At 35.8% G+C, this 20,127-nt stretch overlaps 1 protein-coding gene across 3 annotated transcripts in view; it reads right to left on the reverse strand.

Moving 5' to 3' along the window:
• The window catches only part of LOC111482450 (transportin-3), a 43,590-nt gene that overhangs the window by 18,468 nt on the left and 4,995 nt on the right, over positions 1-20,127 (reverse strand). For all 3 annotated transcript variants that reach the window (XM_023128234.1, XM_023128231.1, XM_023128233.1), the window contains exons 5-12: positions 19,939-20,058; positions 19,580-19,663; positions 19,451-19,510; positions 17,882-18,010; positions 17,420-17,481; positions 10,585-10,641; positions 3,594-3,717; positions 892-1,026 (exon numbers count right to left, since the gene is read on the reverse strand). In XM_023128234.1, coding sequence (XP_022984002.1) covers positions 892-1,026; positions 3,594-3,717; positions 10,585-10,641; positions 17,420-17,481; positions 17,882-18,010; positions 19,451-19,510; positions 19,580-19,663; positions 19,939-20,058 — 771 coding nt within the window. The remainder of the gene's footprint in view (positions 1-891; positions 1,027-3,593; positions 3,718-10,584; positions 10,642-17,419; positions 17,482-17,881; positions 18,011-19,450; positions 19,511-19,579; positions 19,664-19,938; positions 20,059-20,127) is intronic.

Consider the following 20,127-nt stretch of genomic DNA (forward strand, 5'->3'; position numbering starts at 1 on the left):
AAAAAAAAAAAAAAAAAATTATAGAAAGGAAAATAAGATTACAGATGGTTATTAGAACAAAATGCAAAAGAATATTGGGGGAAAACTGAGAGGCAGCAGGAATGCAAAGATTTTGAAGTCCACGAGAGGCTGCAGTACGCAAATATTCTCTCTTGTATCACTCATCTGATACCCTTAAATCCTTGACATAGGATTATTGCTTTGTTAGAAACCAAATAACAGAGTCAAAATTCTTCTATCTTACTCTCTACAAATACCAAATACACAAATTTGGATGAGATACAAAACTTTCATTAAGACAAATAACAGAGTAGAAACGTACAGTGCAAAAAAGAAATTTAACATAAAAGGGGCTTGTGAAAAGGAAGAAAACTTGAAATTACAGAAAAGGGTTCCAATTGTTGAATACAAGAGATGAAACAATATTGATATAAGATTAAATTTACCAAAATCCATAAGTTTAAATTATTAGTTTCAAAGGTGATTTAATATGGAACTAGAGATGGAGGTACTATGTTTGGACTTCGTAATGTTATTTCCTCCACAATTAATACTGATGTCAACTTGTTAGGCCTTCTACAAAATTTCAACTCCACAAGTGAGGAAAGTGTTAAAAGTATTTATATAAGATTAAATTTACTATCGTCTACTTAAATTTGTAGGTTTAGTGGTGATTTATCAAAAGATAATAACAAAACTCATCGGTTTCATCTACACCTCCCTCATGTTTATTTCATTTTTTAATTGTATAAGAAACAAATAGTTCTTGGTAAACAAAGTATACAAAAGGGGAGAAGATTTCGGTATCTCAGAGAAGAATGATGAGTGCCCAAACCACAGTTACTTCTCACTTGTTTACCATTAATAAAGCACATCCACAAACTAGCATACCTTTTCCATAAATCTGGAAGACCTTAAAATTTGACAAATATCCACTAGAAGCTCAACGGTATTCATTCTAAAATGGATAAGACCATCAGGTAGGTCTATCATTCCTCTTTCCTCGTTGAAAGCAGATTCAACCACCTATCAATCACAAAGAAGATGATAAGTTGCCTTAATATCATACAAGAATTATAAAATGTAGAAGGATATCGGTTGAAGAGAATACTAACTTCATAGAAAACCAAAATTTTAGCAATTGCAAAGAACACAAGTTACACAAACTGTCTAAATATCTAGTTTTAAAAGCACAAAAACAAACATGATTTTAGTTGCAAATTCGAATAGAAAAATGTTACATTAAATAAATCCATTTCTCATTTACATGCTAAAACTTTTGGGACCTACCAAATAATGCCAAAGTTTACAGCATTGAAACCCACAAAAGAAAACACAGAAGAGGAACCAAAATGTGAGAAAAAGCTATAGTGTTTTCAGGGGTTTACAGGAAAGAACTTTTTATCCAAAGTGTAGTTTTCTCCCTAAAAGGATTCCCTATCATGAGATAAGAAAGAAGGTAACTAAGGTTGTAAGGTAAGGCAGTCTTCCGAAGTTGGTTACACACTTTCATCAAACTGAAATACTAAATTCCTAGGAGATTACAGAATGAACCAAACCAAAGAGAGATATTGGTCCATTACAATGTCATTGACCCTTTTGTAAGACTACACTCCCAAAACTTCCCTACAGGGTTGTGTGGGGGAAAAGAACCCAATCTATTCAAGTTCTATGGAGGTTGTTGGTTTGGGTTGTCACTGTAGCCAAAGCCCTTTATCTAAAATAAAACAATGAGAAGCAAGCTAAATTTCTTCAAGTAGGTCCCACTCTAAGCTCAAGATGCTTGCTTCAGTCAGTTGAAGCACACCGTTGCAACCATGATGATAACACTGCCCACTGGAATCAAAATCTTTAGTCGGATTGCTACGAATGGAGGGTTCAACATAGAATCCGTTAGCTTGGCAGAATTTTTTTAAAAATTGGGAACCCATAAGTTTTTAAGACTTTCAACACCCTTGTTACTTGAAACAACATTTTGTGCCACTCAATTCCTATGTTTCTCAGTCCTTTGCCGACTTTCGATTGTCATTCCTTACTGATTTTATTCGACATTAATCATCCCAACCAGACCCCCCTTAAACCCTTGAGAAGAAATCTTTTCTTCCGCTTTTTCCTCTCTACTCCAAACCATAGCCATTCCTTTTCCTAGCCTCATACTAGCACCATTGCCTTCGACAATTTCACCATGCTGCCTTCTGCTACTCTCTGTTCACCTTAAACTTTGATGGTCCTTTTTCACTCGTTTCAAAATTAGTTGCCACCATGACTATAAAAAGTTGTTGCATTTAAAATATCTTCTTCACTATTGGGGGTGAAAATGATATGACTTTTGTGGAAGAAATGAGAAGCAATCAGCATGGTTTTCTTTCAACTCCTCTCCTACGTCGGTTCTAATGTGCTATGGCTGATTTACTGCAAAATCACGTTCATTCATTCTTGAGAAAAAGATGGATGGTCCTCAGGGAAGTGGTAAGTGATTTCCTTTTAACTCTTGAGAAAAAGATGCAATCAGAGTATGAAATGTCTTTTCAGTTGAAGGTGGTAGGAAATTTTCAAGATGGGTCGGATACTCACAAGCAAATATCAAGAAGCTATGCAAAAGAGATCAAGCAAAACTCAAGCTATTTTCAGAATTGCAAAACGAAAACTCTTTTTTTCTTTTCCTGATACTCAATAGGGTGATTATTTTGGGAAAGAACCACATCTATACCTATACCGGAAGTGTCAACTACTACTTCAAAAGGAAACTCAAAATTTGGAAGGCTAGGTACATTGGTAGAAATAAGTTTATCTTTAAAAGAATTGAAACAAGTTTCTTGTTCATTACCCCAACAAAACTTCCCTTTTTTAAGCATTCAGTTAGGGCAGCAATGGTGCGGAAGTCAAGTATGAATTTTTTGGAAAATGAAATCAAATCAGTCCAGGAGATAAAACACCAGAAAAATATATGAATTTGATCATCTGAATCACCGAGACATAAATGACACATTGACGGAGATAACGCCATGAGAGGAAGCTTCTTCTGAAGAAATTATGATGAATTGATGCATCCGTATAAAATCCAGATGAAAAAAGTTACCTTTCCTTGGACTCTTTGATTTCTAAAGAGCTTTAAAAAGAAAAGAAGCCAAAAAAGACTAACTAAGCAGCTTATGGAAAAGATGTTTCATTGTGAAGGAACCGGATGAATCAAGTAACCATAATTTACATTCCAAGCATTAATTTGAGTAAAAATCATTGGGGAGAAGTAGATAATAGAATTAAAGTAATTTCAGCATCTTTCTATTTTATTCAAACATTTTATAATCAATTAATTTGGACCTAAAATAATAGAATATGGGATTAACATCATCATGTTCATCATAATAGCGTCAAAGGAAAGTGCAAAATCCTACATTCTAATGCAGCAGAACTAATCAGCAATATTTAAATTCAATAAGCACAACAAATTCTGCTCGATCATGCAAAGGCAATGTTTTCATCTGTCTATGCAAAAGATGTAAGAAAATCAAGTAACACACGCTGAGAAAAGCAAGCAACTAAAACGAACTTTGTATTAGTGTATTCAGGACAAGCAGAATAGGAAAAGAAACCTGAATCCGTAATAGAAGCCCATCAAGCAGTGCTGAAAATATAGACAAAAATACATCTTCCACATGTTTCCTATTTGCCGAATTATTCTCATCACAGCCAAGAATGTAGCTTGCAAGAGAAGACCTGAGAAGAGATTTAAGAATTCACATTCTTGTAATTTTCACAGCACCAATAAAAGAGACAGTAAAAAGGTATGCAAAATACAGGAATAAACATAGTAAAGAGATGGAAATAATTGGCTTCCTATATGCGTTGCCATAAACTTGTGTTCAAGTGACGAGAGAAAAGGGAAATTATCTTCGAACAAAAAGAAAAACCAATTGCCCTACTTCCTAGTGACCAAGAATCTACAAAGCAGAAGAAAACCGTACTTCTAATGTTTTAATATAGGAAGCACAAACACTTCAATTTTTATGAATGGTGCTCCAAGTGCAATAGAAAGATCGTTTAATATGGCATCAAGGGACCAATTACATGCACTTATTGCATGGATGTTTTGTTCTTCAGGATTGTCTCTTCACTTAGCAAGAAATCCACATTTTATAGGTGCATTTACTTGTGCTGCAAACAATTTATTGTTAGGAAATGTGACTCCTTGAAAAAAATTGTTGTGGACAACTCTTCTTCAGACAGAAAAGACAAATATTCAAACTCATTGCAGCCAGTTAAAGAGACATGCAGTGAAAGGGGCGTAAGTATTGTGCGTGATTGATGCAGTGATTCACAAAGGAGATTTTCGATAAACTTTATGTCGATCATAAATGGTCAGCCAATGTTTCCAAAAGCAGTGGATTGCTCAAGTGAGGTCAAAGACAAGTATTTTATTAAACTTTTCTTAAGGAAGTGATTAGTGCCTACTCTTCATCTTGCCTTACAGAATACAAAATGTTGTAAACAATATGCTAGTGTATGAGGAATGTAGTTGGAATTATGATATTGCTGGTGATGTGGTGATGGTGAAGAACTTTTATCGTGAATCATTCAATGAGGCTTGCTATTTCTAATGAGTTTGTATCTTTGAAATTGCTATATGTGGCAGAAACACGTTTTGCATCAGTCATTATTATTCTTTAAGAGGTTTAAACTCATTAAAGGTGGTTTGCAAGCCATGATTATTACTGACAAATGAACATGTTATAGAGAGGACGATGTAGGAAAAGTGAGATATGTGAAAGAATTGGTGGTCGGTGATGTTTGGTGGGACAAAATTGATAATATCCTTTCCTTCATTACACCTATATATGACATGATTTGGGTTTGCGAAACAGATGCACCTACTCTTCATTTGGTTTATGACAAGTACGATACTATGATTGAAAGGGTAAAGACAACAATATTATAATTTTAATCTCTTAGTATTCTATTCTTATTCCATTTATATTATAATCTCTAAAAGTTCAACATTTTTTAAACTTATATTTAGGTACTATAGTGATCAATGGCTTAAAGATGGTCCTAATCGAGTACCTCCACATAAAGATATCGAAGTAACTCGTGAAAGAATGGAATGTCTCAAGATACTTTTCGACCCAAAAGATCGAGCAAAAGTATTGTAGTTCACTAGTTTTTCGATGAAGGGAAAATATTTTAATGATGTTGATTTCATCACTGCTAGGGAAAAATGCAGATGCTAAAGATTTGTGGGCCACGCAATTCCTTCAATCAATTGCTTTCAAGCTACTAGGCCAACTTTCCGCATCTTCATGCTCTGAGAAATTGGAGCACGTTCTCATTTATTAACTCTGTTAGATGAAACAAGATGATGCCACAACGTGCAGATGATATAGTATTTATCCGTAGTAATTTGCATCTATTGTCAAGAACTCAATAATATTCACACAGGGATATTGTGGGAGATTCTTTTGATTATTTTGAGGATGTTGGGATGCTTGCATAGCTAACTTATCATTGGATGAACCAGATTTTGAGGCGGAGGATTTTATTGATGATGCATTGGGACTGACAAAGGTGATCAACATAAACACATCATAGAAGTTAAAGATGAGAGTTTTAGACATTTAGATCTTTTTGTTTTCTTTTTCTTTTTTTTCGTATGGAATATGTTGTTGTTAAGATCGCACAACAACGCACACACTCGATCTAGAGGAACACAAAGAATAGGAGAAAGAAAATGCAAGAAAAAATATTGGCTAAAAGTCTTGTATTGATGACTTCAAGTATATACAGAGAGAACATAAAGAATGCAGAAAGCATCTTGAAAGCACTGCCACTGCCTAAGGGGTATATATATGGTTTCAGTTTATTATATACATCTTTAACAGATATAACCACCTATTATATATAAATATCTACCATATATTTCTCTACCAGGTTTTTACTATAAATAGTCGTTTACTATATATTTTCCATATATAGTTTTACTACCTATAACAATTGAATAAACTATAAATAGATAGCATACTACATATCCCAACCATTCTTCCACTTGGAGACTAATCAAGTCAACTACGAATTTCATTATCAAACAACTATCAACATTTTCACTGCACCATACCAATTGAGGCTATGCACAACCTCAATGTTCCAACATCAACACATTTTGTCATGTTTACTAGATTCGTTACACCCTCTATCTTCTCCAAACACATCACCATCTTCCACTAACCTACAAGTGAAGTGGTATCGCCTTCTGTGTTTTGTCTTTGAATGATAGACTGGGTACCTCACCAACTGTATAACACTCTGACTATTTGTGAAGAATATTCTCGTGCTACTTCTTGACCAATTCTTCTAGATAGTCTGTCATTCATATCATCTTCTTTCTAGCTTCAGCTATTGCTACATACTCAGCCTCAGTAGATGAAAGAGCAACACATTTCTGAAGACTAGACATCTCATCATCCAAGACTTGCTCCCAATTGGTTGTATCCTCCAACTATAGGGGCTCATCAAAGGGCTCTGGTTCCCCTTCATCAATCAGCAACAAATAATGCAATAAAGGTACATAACTATCTGATGCTCTTTTATAGCTTTGGATGATCTTTTTAACACCTGCTCAGGTGTCACTTACTCCATCTCTGGTTCCTCAGCAACAGTCTCAGGAGTTCTTTGAATACCTACTACAATATCACTAAGTGAATTTTCCCACAACTCAACCCAACTTCCACTTGCTTCATTATCTCGAAACCTTTCTTTTTTTTATCCTTGTACAAGACATTTTCATCAAAAGTCACATCATAATGTCTCAGGATTCTCTTATTGTTGACATCCCAAAACTTGTACATGAACATATTAGAATCATAGCTTATGAGGTAGCACTTCATAGGCTCAGCGTCAAGCTTGTCAATCTTCTTTGGATCAACACGAACATACGCAATACAACCAAAAGCTCTCAAATGAGAGTACTTGAGTTATTTTCTTGTCCGTACTTCTTCTGGCAACTTGAACTCCAAGGGTACTAATGACCCTCTATTAATGAAGTAGACTGTTGTATTTATAGTATCAGCCTAGAATGTCTGACAATCCAGAATGAATCCTCATACTCTTTGCCTGCTCATTCAATGTTCTGTTCATCCTTTCAGCAACATCATTTTGTAGCTTTACCGAAAATTGTCCTCATTAATCTAATTCCCTTAGCGGTACAAAATGCTTTGAATTCTGACTTGTCGTACTCTCCACCATTGTCCGACCTTAGACATTTGATCTTCAAGCTAGTCTGAATTCCAACTTTAGCTTTCCACTTCTGGAAGGTGACAAGCACATCTAACTTGTGTTTCAAGAAATAAATCCACATCTCCCTGCTGAAATCATCGATGAAAGTGACGTAGAACTTTGATTCGCCAAGTGATGGATCTAAAGATGGTCCCCAAACGTCTGTATGGACCATTTCCAACCGCACTTTCTTTAGTTCTATAACAGCCTTTGTGAAGCTAACTCGTTTCTGTTTGCCCATATCACAGCTCTCACAAGGACTAGTGTCAACAAATTTTAGACCTTCCAAAACACCTTTCGCACCCAACATCTTCATGCCTTTGACGCTTATACATCCAAGTCTATCATGTTAGACTTGAACTTGAAGCACTCTCAACAACAGCAAGTATGTTCATACACCCTGCAATGGTGTATAAGGTTCCCAATTTTGTGTCACGTGCTACCACCATAGCACCCTTCACAATCTTCCATAATCTCTTCCCAAACTCTGTTGCCTAATCTCTGTTATCCAACCGACCAATAGCGATCAAGTTCTTCTTAAGATCAGGAATGTATCTGACATCCTTTCATGTCCACTGATTTATTGTGAGAGTTTTTATGCAGACATCTACCTTTCCTTCAATCTCCAAAGCTTTGTTGTCAGCAAGATACGCCTTCTCGAAATTTTCAGATTTGAAATTCCGAAACAGCTCTTTGTTCGGAGACAAATGAAAAGATGCACCCAAATCCAAAATCTAAGATTCAATCGAACTGTTCACTCTGAGGATTATTAGAGCATCTCCAATGTCTTCTGCTAAATTTATAGAATCATCGTCATCCTCTGATTTGTGATTCTACTTCTTCTTTGATCTTGTACAATCAGTCTGAAAGTGACATTTTTCTCAACAACTTCAACACGTTACGTTTGGTCTGTTTGGAAAAGTTTCACGGTTCTTTGATTTAGATCGACCTTTGTTTGGGCCCTTCAATTTACTTCCCCTTTGGCCAATACTGAGAGCACTACTACATCTCAGATTTCATTGAACTTCAATTTCTCAGATCCTCAGGAATTGCTGATCGCGGCAATAACAGTATCCCACGACTCGAGTAAAGATGACATCAAAATCAATGCTTTAATTTCATCTTCGAAATTATTGTCCGCCAAGCTCAGTTGACTTACAATCATATTGAATTCATTTATATGATCCACAATAGATCCAACTTCAGACATTGGTAGATTGAACAATCTCCACATCAAGTACACCATGTTCATAGCCAACGATTTTTTGTACATATTCGACAGTGCCTTCAGCAGATCTGACGTTATCTTCTCCTTGATGATGTTGAACACCACGTTTCTGGATAACATCAATTGGATCAACCCTAAGGCATGTCGATCCTTGAGCTTCCACTGCTCCGTGGTCATGGCATCCGAGTTCACCCCCAACAGGGGTTCGTGAAGATCTTTCTGGTATAAATAATCTTCAATCTGCATCTTCCAAAAACCGAAATCGAATCCATTGAACTTCTTAATTGCAATCTTTAAACTTCCATCTTCACAGATCGTGTGAATATCGCCTAGCTCTGATACCAATTGTTAGGATCGCACAACCACACACAATCGATCTAGATGAATACAAAGAATAGGGGAGAGAAAATGCAAGAATATTGGCTAAAGGTCTTGTATTGATGACTTCAGGTATATACAGAGAGAATATAGAGAATGCAAAAAGTACATTTTGAAAGCAATGCCTAGAGGTATATATATGGTTTCAATTTACTATATATAGCTTTAACAAATATAACCACCTACTATATATAAATATCAATCATATATTTCTCTACTAGTTTTTTATTATAAATAGTCGTTTACTCTATATTTTCCCTATATAGTTTTACTATAACAACTGAATAAGCTATAAATAGGCAGTAGACTTCATATCCCAACCATTATTCCTTTCTAGTACTTTATATTCATATCGTAATTTTTTTTATATTCATATAGTAATTTTGGTTGGACAACAAATTTCATACCATCGTCGTTTATTATAAATGTCCTTAATGTATTTTTTGGACAGCAAATTTCATACCGCAACAATCTATACATACATATTATAAATATAAAAAACTTTAAAAAAAAAAACATGTCCTTAATGTATGTGTCCAGCATTTTTAGAAATTGGTGTGTTGTCATATTCGTACTAATGTCACTGTTCATATTTGTGCTTCTTATGTATGTTTGAATACGTCATCATCATCAAAAAGGATAATCAAAGAGTTCAACGACACTATAATTATCGAGGAATAAAATGAGAAGAGCCTACGATCCATAATTGGAAGGGTTTTATGTTAATAAGATTGTCTTTCGAGGATTCAAGGAAGTGGATTTCAGATCCTTCAAGAGTATTTTCTATCAACATTAACAAGACAGCCTCTTCTCTTATAAAAAAAAGAGGTATTTTCAGCTTAATGAAAATCCGAATCCAAAGAGAATTAATATTCCTATACAAATTATGTTCAGCCTCAAGAAGCTTTTCAAAGAGAACTCCCTGCTTCTTCTCTCATGCCCACTGTTTGTTATCTTTAACCCATTTTCATTGGTAGGAAGGCCCACTCGTTGATGTGGTTCTACTACCAGTGTCTTCAAGCAAGTCAAAAGGAAAGCAGTACAGTTCGTCTGTTGAAACAAAGGTTTTTTTTACAGGTTGGTTCATCAACTGCATTGTTTGGCAACTTTCTAGAGGAAGAAAGCTGGTTCAAGTCCCTATGGGGGTTCTTGAAAAAAGGTTGGTCCATTTCCTGATAAATGCTAAAATACTTTCTTAAGAATTATGATGATAGCATTCATGCGTCAAGGGATTTAACTGAGATGACTTGGGAGAAAAATTCATCTTCTTTTTGTAGTTTTGTGGAGTCTGTCTTGAAGATTTTGAATGGGAAACGGAGTTTTGAAATTTCAACTTCTGAGATTTCAAAATATTTTAAAGATCCTGTTCAAAAGATTTCAAAAGTGCATATTCCAAAAACCTCCCCAATGAAACCATACTAGATTGCTACAAAAATGTGCCCACAATTATCACTGTACTTAAGAAGAAAATTGGTTGTGAAGTAACTAACATAGAGTGAAGTAATCTATTGTGAATAAAAAATAGAGATTGATCAAATTTTTGGATGAAACAAAGAACATTCCTTCACCTTATAAAAGAAGAACATTCCTTACACTACATTGAATGCTACACTTTCTAGGCAGAGTTTTGGATTTCACGCTATATTAAAGAAATATATGTTGTGCCAAAAAAATCATAACACCTTGCAATTTTAGCAAGAATATGAAAATACCAGAATTGCAATGTTGAGTCAGCAATCTCCCAGTCTTCACTTGGAAAAGCCACACAACTGCATCAAATTAGAACAAGATCAACTATAATGTGTAAAACAAAGATATAATGTAAGACGCAAGGCCTTGTCATTATAGCATGTACGATCTAATAATTAGTATTAACTGCCTCAAAAACCAGAGGTTCATATTCCTCCATAGCCATGTTCACTATTTTACTCAATCACACAACATGCACATATACACACATTATATTTATATATTTGATAAGAAACAATCACATTCATGTATTATGAAATCTACAAAAGAAAGGAGGAAAAACCCCGTCAAAAGGAGTTACATAAGACTCCTCCATACAGAATCACTACGCCAGTTTTGCAAGGCTCAAATTCTCTCTTTCATACTGTGCAGGTCAAGACCACCTTTTGATAATGAAAGGTGGATCTTTTTTCCCACCTCACAAAATGGAAGCCATTACTTCTCGTACTTCTTTTGCAAAGAAATTTCTATACAAACGTCCAAAGATTCAGCAATCTTGTTAGGCATACTGTAAAGAGACACTTAAGTCGGTGTGCAAGTTGCTTAAAGCTGCTAGAACCAAAGTAAGCCTACCACCCTTTCATATTCAGCAATGTTGAGGCCTGAAGCTCCTTCATAGATTCAGATTGTGTTGAAAAGATTTTCCAAACATCCTTCTCAATCGTGGAGAAAAGAAGGTGTCGCTCACAAAATTGAGGTGGCTAATGCTAATGGCTTCTCAACCAACATCAAAGTCTTTAATAAAATTAATTGCCTTTCGCTAGTGAAAGTAGCTTATTAAGATAATCAAAAACCAAGTTAGAGAGAAGGGGAGACTAGGTTTAGCCTTAGCCTTAGCCCCCTAGTGGTGTGATGCTTTCCCCAAGGTCTCCCATTAATATTGAGAAAAGTTAGTGGTCAAGTCCACCTCCTCCGTCTTTCACCAAAGCCCTTAGCAAAAAGGATGTTGTCAAGAAAATCTCAATCCAATTTGCCAACAGCTTTTTTCGTGTAAAGCTGGGCTATGACCCATTTTTCTCTCGTCTTTCACCTCACTTTTCTGTTGGGAGGTTTATAATATTTCATTGAACGAGGTGTGGCCATCTTTCCACAAGTAGTTTCTGAATAATCTTTCGATATCCACAGCCACTTTTTGTGGCATTTCAAATAGAGACATGTAGTAAGTGCATAGGTGGCTCGTATTAGGGTGAGTCTTCCACCTTTTGAAGTATAACATGATGACCATGTTGACAGCCTTCTTTCTATTTTTTCAATAATAATCTTCCCGAAGGAAAAAAGTTTGGGGTTTCCTTTTAGAGGTAGTCATAATTCTCCCTTTTTACAACCATATATGCTAGCAAATTCTTCAATAATCTCTATGCTAATATTGATGCCCATGATCTCTGTTTTTTGGAGATTGATATTTTGTCCAGAGAATCCTTCAAAGGTTTTTACCGTCTCAATCACGTATTTAATGGAAGAGGCATCTGCCAAGTTAGTGTGTCATTTGCAAACTGAAGGTGGTTGATGCTTAAGCCTTCATTACCAATTTGAAAACCTTTTATCTACTTCAACCGGCGGTGAAAAGAAATTGGGATAGTGGATCTCCTTATCAGAGACCTTGTGTGGCATAAATCTTCCCTCTTGGTCTTCCATTGATGATGATGGAGAAGGTTGCGGATGAGATGCATTCTTTTATCCACCTTCGCCATTTTGAGCCTAAGCCTTTTGCCATAATAATGTTTTTGAGGAAAGTCCAATCAATCTTGTCGAAGGCCTTTTCCATGTCAAGTTTGATGACTACACCATTTTGTTTCTTTCATTCCCATTCATCTATGAGTTTGTTGCCATGAGGGATGCATCGAGAATTTGTTGTCCCTCTACAAAAGTTTTTTGTTGCCAGGTTATTGTGAAGGGGAGAACCATTTTAAGACGTTCTGATAATACCCTTGCTATGATTTTATATAGTCCGATCGTGAGGTTTATGGGACGAAAGTCTGCAACAGCGTGGGCATCTAGTTCCTTTGAAATCAAACATATGTTTCGTTTAGGTTGCCATTGATGACTCCAATTCAAAAAAAATCTTGGAATACTCTCATGATATCAGCTCTCATAAAGTTTCAGTCTTTCTTAAAAAATTCTAAGGTAAAACCATTCATTCTTGGAGTTTTGTCGGAGCCCAAATGTTGAATCGCCTTCCCCACCTCTTCTTCGGTGAAAACAACCTTGAGGGAGATAGCTTGCTATTGATCAATAAGACTCCAGTCAAGATCATGGGGAAATTCGTAAAGGGCATTGTCCTTTGTATATAAGGTCGTGTAAAAGGACACAAATTTTTAGACAATTTCTTCTTCGTTTACTACACTTCTACCTTGTGTGGATAGAATTTCCATGATAGTACTATTTTATTTTTTTTGTAGCCATGATACGATGGAAAATTTTGGAGTTTATGTCACCCTCCTCTAAACATCGTATTTTACATTTTTGTCTCTAAGACTGCCCTTCCTTTGCTGCCAACTAAATAAATTCTGCTTTCATGAGCTTTTTCTGTGTGGGTTGAACTAGTGTGATGGAGTCAGTTTCCTCCATTTGATCAACGAGAGCAATTTGTAGTTGGTTTCTTTTTGTGGAAATACAACCAAAAATCTCCTTGTTCCATTTCTTTAAGACTTCTTTTAGTTTTTTAAGTTTGTTGATGAGACCGTGCCCCCACCATTCATGGAGGGGCGTATTCTTCCACCAGTATTCTACCATTGGCAAGAATTCAGAATGGTTCAGCCACATATTCTCAAATCGGAAGGGCGAGGGACACCATTTATAGCAACCCATGAAAAGTAGAATGGGATAATGTGGCTAGAAATCTATCAATGAGTGTCATGGTGGGCGAAGATCTATTGTTTGACCATGTGTAGAGTCCACTACTAAGGAGAAGGTTAATGAGTTCAACTTCTCTTATGAAATTGTTGAAGTGTCTCATGCCTATGGTGACTTTTCCACTAGAATTTTCATGTGCCCATCGAGAGATATTGAAGTCAACTGCCAAAAGCTAATTCTCAGTACATACGCAAGATGGATCCTGTAATTCCTGCCAAAATAGATGTCGTTCTTGATATCTACAAGGGCCATAGCTTCCTGTAATCCAAAATCAGTAATTATTAGCCAATGTAATGTGTGGTTAAGGTGTAAAAGCCTTTGGTGACTTCTAAAATGATCAAAGTTGGGTCATTCCACATGATTAAGATCCCCCCGATGTACTTGAGGTATCCAAAGTTGACCAACCAATATGCCCGGCATTCCAAAGGGATTTAACTATCCAGCGATCAACATAATTCAATTTTGTTTCTTGAAGAATAACCATAATGGGATTGTATTTGAGGAGGAAGGACTTGATAGGGCTCTCTTTTGCCAATCTCCCAAGCCCTTAACATTCCAGAAGATAATAATCATAAGAGGTATTGACCTCCCAATTGTGACTTGCTCAATTTCTCATAATTGATGTTTGAAAGGAGGCCAACAATCTCTCTAGTCAGTTTACTCGAGGCCCTAGTGGGCTTCTTTTTCCCGATGGAATAGTCATGATGCACATATGTTCTTTTAGCCATGGTTCCAAGATTTGGATGGCCATTGTTGATGTGAGTGTCACTGATACCGAGGTGACCTCTTCTACCTCTGTTTCATTTTGCTTTTCCTCAAAAATAGTGTCAAGCTTTGTATCCGCAAGGGTGATCTCTAGCAACCGGTGCGAGATGTTGGCCTTATCTACAGTGGGGGATGGTGGGGCAGTGGAGAGGGGTAGGATGCTAAATGTATATTCATCGTCTGATTCTTGGTTAATGCCAACAGTGGAGAATTTTTTTCTTGGGACGAGGAAGGTATTTTGGTTATTTATGATGATGGCATGTTTTTTGCGCAATGTTGTCACAACTTGTGGGTTGGGGATAAGAAGTGGTATAGTAGATACGGTTTTGGAGACTGGTGAAAAGTAGGGTGAGGGGTTGGTGGCCTTTGGTTTATGTGGGGAGTCTATGGGTTTATGGGACATGGCAATATGGTTTAGTTGATGGATTGGCTTTGGCTTGGGGAGTAAGGGGCGGTCCATGGCAGATGGGTGTTTCTCATTAGTTTGATCAACAGTGTGGTCCAAGAATGCCGCCAGAAATATCTGTAATAAACTCGATATTCTCTGAGGTACATAATCCTTTCCGTGCTTGTTTAGTGCCATGGTAGCCCGTCATAACATCTACAAACAATTCTCCATTGAAGCAAAGGTCTATATTGACCCCATAAGGAGAATCTTGGAAGATGATGGTATTGAGATTTCTACTAGAATGAAACCCCATGAGTTTTTCTCAATACAAATGGTGGCTTCCATCCGGTCCTCTCTCGATGAAGTTTTTTTACCAATCTCAACAAAACCTCCATAGGCATCTCAAACGTGTTTCAAAGTTTCAATGTCCCAACGATTGAGAGAGAATTTTTATTTTAATCCACCCTCCATACGAGGGAACCATTGGGTTGTTCAGGTCCTTCTCATCAGACCATGATTCTAACTTTTCACCCGTCTTTTTTATTACAAATGAATGAGCCAAGGCATCAATCATACAATAGAAACTTCAAGGAAGATGTGAAACAAATGTTGTTCAAAATATTACAAGATGTTACTATTCATGCCACATTAAAGAACAATGTTAGACATAATCGATCTTGCTTGTGGACTAATTCAAATCTCAAACAAGTGTTCTTGCCTTGAGATATTCGATCAACAAGCTAATCTAAATCTTACTTCCATAGTAGTGAGTCCTTATCATTTGGTATCAAAGCTTTCTCTTGGGTTGATTGCTTATCATTTGGTATCAAAGCTTTAGGCTCAAGATCAGATATAAGTTTCCTTTGTGTTTCTTTTCAATTTGATTTTGATTTTTATTTTTTTACCTTACAACCGATCTAGAGTTTAAAAACAAATCTTGGCTCTACTGAAAATTGTGAGAGGTATGAATGAGAGCTTCATTTGTGTAAATGAGTGCAAACAAAATGATCTAAAATTCTTCGAGTGTATACACGTGAGAGAGTATTGTGAAGTTCTTTGTATTTTCTTAACATATTTTTGTAGCAAAGTTTCACAAATAGATTCGAGGACGAATCCTCTTGAAGAAGGAAGTGGAGAATGATATGAACCAAGACATCAATCATACAATAGAAAAGAAAGATGTAAAATAAATATTGTTCGAATTATCACATGTTGCAATTCATACCACATTAAAGAAAATCAAGTTTCATTTATTCTTTGATTGTTATAAATTTTGGGAGATGATAATCTAGAGTATGGTGTTTCTTTAATGTATTTTAAGATTTTTAGGTTAATTCTGGTCCTAAAGTACAAAGGTTACAACTCTTGAAATGTCTCATGAAAGGTCAAGGGTTCTCATTTTGAGACTATATAAAGTCATGTATGTTTGTTTTTGTAAATAAAAATGTAGTAAAAAGAGCATTTGTGCTTTCTTTTAGCGAATGATTAAGTTTCTTTGCAATTTTATGTAGTTTAGATTGCATGTTTAGAATCATTTAAGCTTAACATGATCAATCTTGCTTGTGAAGTGATTCGAATCTCAAAAAAGTGTTCTTTCCTCCAGCATTTGATCAACAATATAATCTGAAATATACTTTCCCTTGGAGTGATTCCTTATCATTAGGGTTAAGTGTTCTTACCTTTTCCTTTAACGTGCAATCTAAACTATAAAGAATTGCAAAGAAACTTAGCCCTTGGCTAAAGGAAAGCACAAATACTCTTTACTATATTTCCAAGTCTCATTTACAAAGACAACATGCATGACTCTATACAATCTCAAAATGGGACCCTTGACCTTCCATGAGGCATTTCAAGAGTTGTAATCTTCATAGTTTATGATCATAATTAATCACTATGGAAGTGTAACCTTAAAGTAAATAAAAATCTTAAAATGCATTAAATAAACACCATAACTCTAGATTATAATCTCCAAAAATTTGTAACCATCAAAAATTAAATGAAACTTGATTTTTCTTTAATGTGGCATGAATTGCAAAATCTTATGATAATTTGAACTACATTTGTTTTACATCTTCTTTGAAGTTTCTATTGTATGATTGATGTCTTGGTTCATATCACAAACCATCCAAAGAATTAGAAAGAGAACACCATAAGGAAGTTTCAAGATGGGCCGACTCAAAACAAGCAAACCAAGAACTATGGTTCTCTTAAAAGATCCGGAAATTTCTTTCCATCCACAATTCTGAGTAAAACTTTCACCACATTGGCCCACAACAAATGAGAATGCGAAGGCAAAGAGGGACCCAAGAGAAGCTGAAGAACATTATCTAACTTGGAGAGGAAACCCAACGCAAGTTGAGCAACTTCAATAGTCTGAACCAGCTGATGGAATATAATTTAAAGTCAGCATGGTCAGCAAGGAAGGTTCCAGGATATAGGGAAAGGATGAAGCAAGTGGGAGAAAAGAGAGAGAAAAGAAAGACAGGGAGAGAGACCCTAACGTCTGACGTTGTCAAAGTATCACACAACATATTGACTATTTAAGTTAAATCCCTTGTACGAGAAACCACCCAACAAAGGTGATTGCACAAGTCAGTGCTTGAAAATCTCAAGAATGGAGCTCTTAACCTAAACACACACAGCATATGTAATTCAATAGGATGAGAATAGGTCTCTCCTAAATAGGCTAGTCAAAGAATGGGTCACCATAACCCGTTTAATTTAAATTATATCACTTACGAACATATTTGGAAAACCAATGACCATTTTCAAAGAACCCAACAAATGATCACCTCAAGAGAGCATCAGCTAGAGCAAGAGCTTCAGCACTGGCGTCGACAATTAAGGATGGTGCCTGACATACATTTAAAAATAATAGTCATAACTTAGAAAGGGACAGGTACACAAGGAATAATTCATGAAAAAAAACTCCAACGAAGGGTGAAAAAGAAACAAAAGGCTCGAAGGACAAACTCCAATGAAGAGGAAAGGGGGAAAAAACATCATAAGAACAGGACAGAGGCAACCCAAATAATACAAAGATCACTTTTAAGCATTATTACTAACTTTAAAAACACAATTGACTCGTGAATCCAAGCATATGAAATTTGATAGGTGAAATTCTGAGTAAGTATTTACATCAGCTTCTTTAACAGTCAAACTATGAATGAAAGAACCAATGAATTGAGGTTGCTAACTAATTCATAGGCGTTACAAGAAAAAAATAGCTTAAACAAGAACCCAAGTCAACATACTGCTTGCCCAACTTCTGAGAACAAGCATGCAAGACCACTGATTACTTTCTCATCTCCACTACTAAGAGAGGGAAAAAGAAGCATTTCCTTTAGAAAATGTACTCTGCACAGCAAGACCTGGGGTAACCCCTGCAGAGAACCACAGACATTAAAGCAAATTAAAAGAAGTAACATGAATCTAGACAAAGATTTAGTAGGAGAATTGATCTAGCAATTCATCTCATCGTGTATTCAGATAGAGAAATTACAAGGTACGAAGAAGAGAAAAGAGACAATGGTTTTCAACCATCAATAGTTGTAAAGTACTGTCATTTCCGCAAAAAAATTTAACCAACATTTAGCTTATTTTTTTAGATTTAAAAAAAAAAAAGGAAAATTGTATTCAGAATTAAAACAAAATCAACAAGAAAGAGGGAAACAAGAGCTTGTGAGAAGAATAGAGACCAAAAACGCTCTCACCTCTCAACTCTCCTCTCTCCTTGTAGGTTTCTCAGGTAAGTTCAAGTCAAGTAGTTCTAATATGGAGAGTGGTTGTTGTGTTGCCAACAAATCTTTCTTTCTTTGTTTTGCTAATAGTTATGAAGGAAAAAAGTGGAATCGTTCTTTTTTTATAAAGTTCCAATGGAATGTCTTGCAACAGTTGGAGAATCCCTTCCTCTTCTTTGGGAATGACCTTAGCATGCATGGTCAGTCTCATCTGGAAGTTTTATTTGGGGTCTTCCCCTTTCACATTTTAAAACAGTTGGTTGTAAATGTCAGATTGTGAGTTGACTTCAGCAATTATCCTTTGTAATTTAATGAAAAATTTATCCTCGAACACATGGGGGTTGGGGGATTATTCAAAAATACTCAGTTAGAAGAAGTTTCTTCAGCATCGTTGTCCTGACTTGGTTCTTCTACGGGAATCAACTATTGGTATTTTTTATTCAAAGCTCGTTAAATTCATGAGGAGTTCCAACGTAGCATTGATGTTCCCGTGCTCAATGCTTTGGTTGGAAAAAAGATGGTTGATATAGCATTTATTTTGGTGTGTTCCAATAGAGCTTTGCATGCTCCGGGTTTTATATTTTGGTTGGTTAAGGACTGAAGTCAAATCTCATTTTAAGTGGCCTTTTCTTGAGGAAGTTGTAGCAAGTTATTGGCATGAAAAGCTGAAAGATGGTTGATATAGCATTTATTTTGGTGTTTTGCAAAAGAGCTTTATGTACTCCGGTTTTTAATATTTTGGTTGGTTAGGGACTGAAGTTAAATTCCAATTTTTGTGGTCTTTTACCGAGGAAGTTATTGCAGGTTATATGAATCAAGAGCTTTTAAAAGATGCCTCGTTGTATGAGCTAGTGGCTGAGAAGCTTTTAATAATGCTTGAGCATTTATAGTTTTATTATTCTAATCACTGAACTATATTTGATTGTAATCGCCTCTAGATTCTTGATTTTTTTTTTTTTTTATCTCTCTATTTTCACTCCCTTTGGGGATTTGTATCCCTTGAACATTTCATTTTCATTATATCAATGAGAAGTTGTGTCTTATTCAAATGATAACGTACTGCTTGTAAGGTACGATACATACCTCATGTCTACTCACAAGCTCAACAAGAACTTCAATAGCCAAATCAAAGGAAGTTGCATCCTATACAAGAATAACTTTTAGATGCGAAACAAGCAGACTGCAATTCGTAAGTGTTGTTACAATTACTACCTGCAAGGACTTGAGCACAAAATTAAGAAGGGGATGCGTTGGCAATGAACCCTGAGGTATCTCAGAGAAGCAACCAACACGTACCTGGAAAAAAAAAAGAAAACTAACCTTTAAGAAGAAGAGAAAACATAGGGAAGTTATAACATTCGAAAGGAAAAGAGGCACATAGCAAAACAAAAATGAAATTCCATGCAAAAAGCTAAAGAACACTGCAAAACACTGTTTTTCTTAATAAGAGAAAATAGTCAATAGTTAAACCTGGAAATTTATAAGCAGACAGAAAAAAAAAAAACCCATCCAACACATCATTATAAAGCTTTGGTTTCATCAGAGTGGCATAATGTTGAAAATCATCATACCCAACTCAGCAAACATCGAAGAATTTTTCTGTTCTTTTCCTGCATCTGTGTCCCACAATCAAATCCTTTCTCAGATTGCTGCAGAAGGAACTCAAGAACCATAGGAGTGTGCAATAGAAGCTGCAGGATTAAAGTTAAACCAAATGGAAAACAATACAAGATAAAGTGGATAATAAATTAGGAGGCAGC

This window comes from Cucurbita maxima, unplaced genomic scaffold (genome assembly GCF_002738345.1).
Source record: "Cucurbita maxima cultivar Rimu unplaced genomic scaffold, Cmax_1.0 Cma_Scf00007, whole genome shotgun sequence".
NCBI lineage: Eukaryota > Viridiplantae > Streptophyta > Magnoliopsida > Cucurbitales > Cucurbitaceae > Cucurbita > Cucurbita maxima.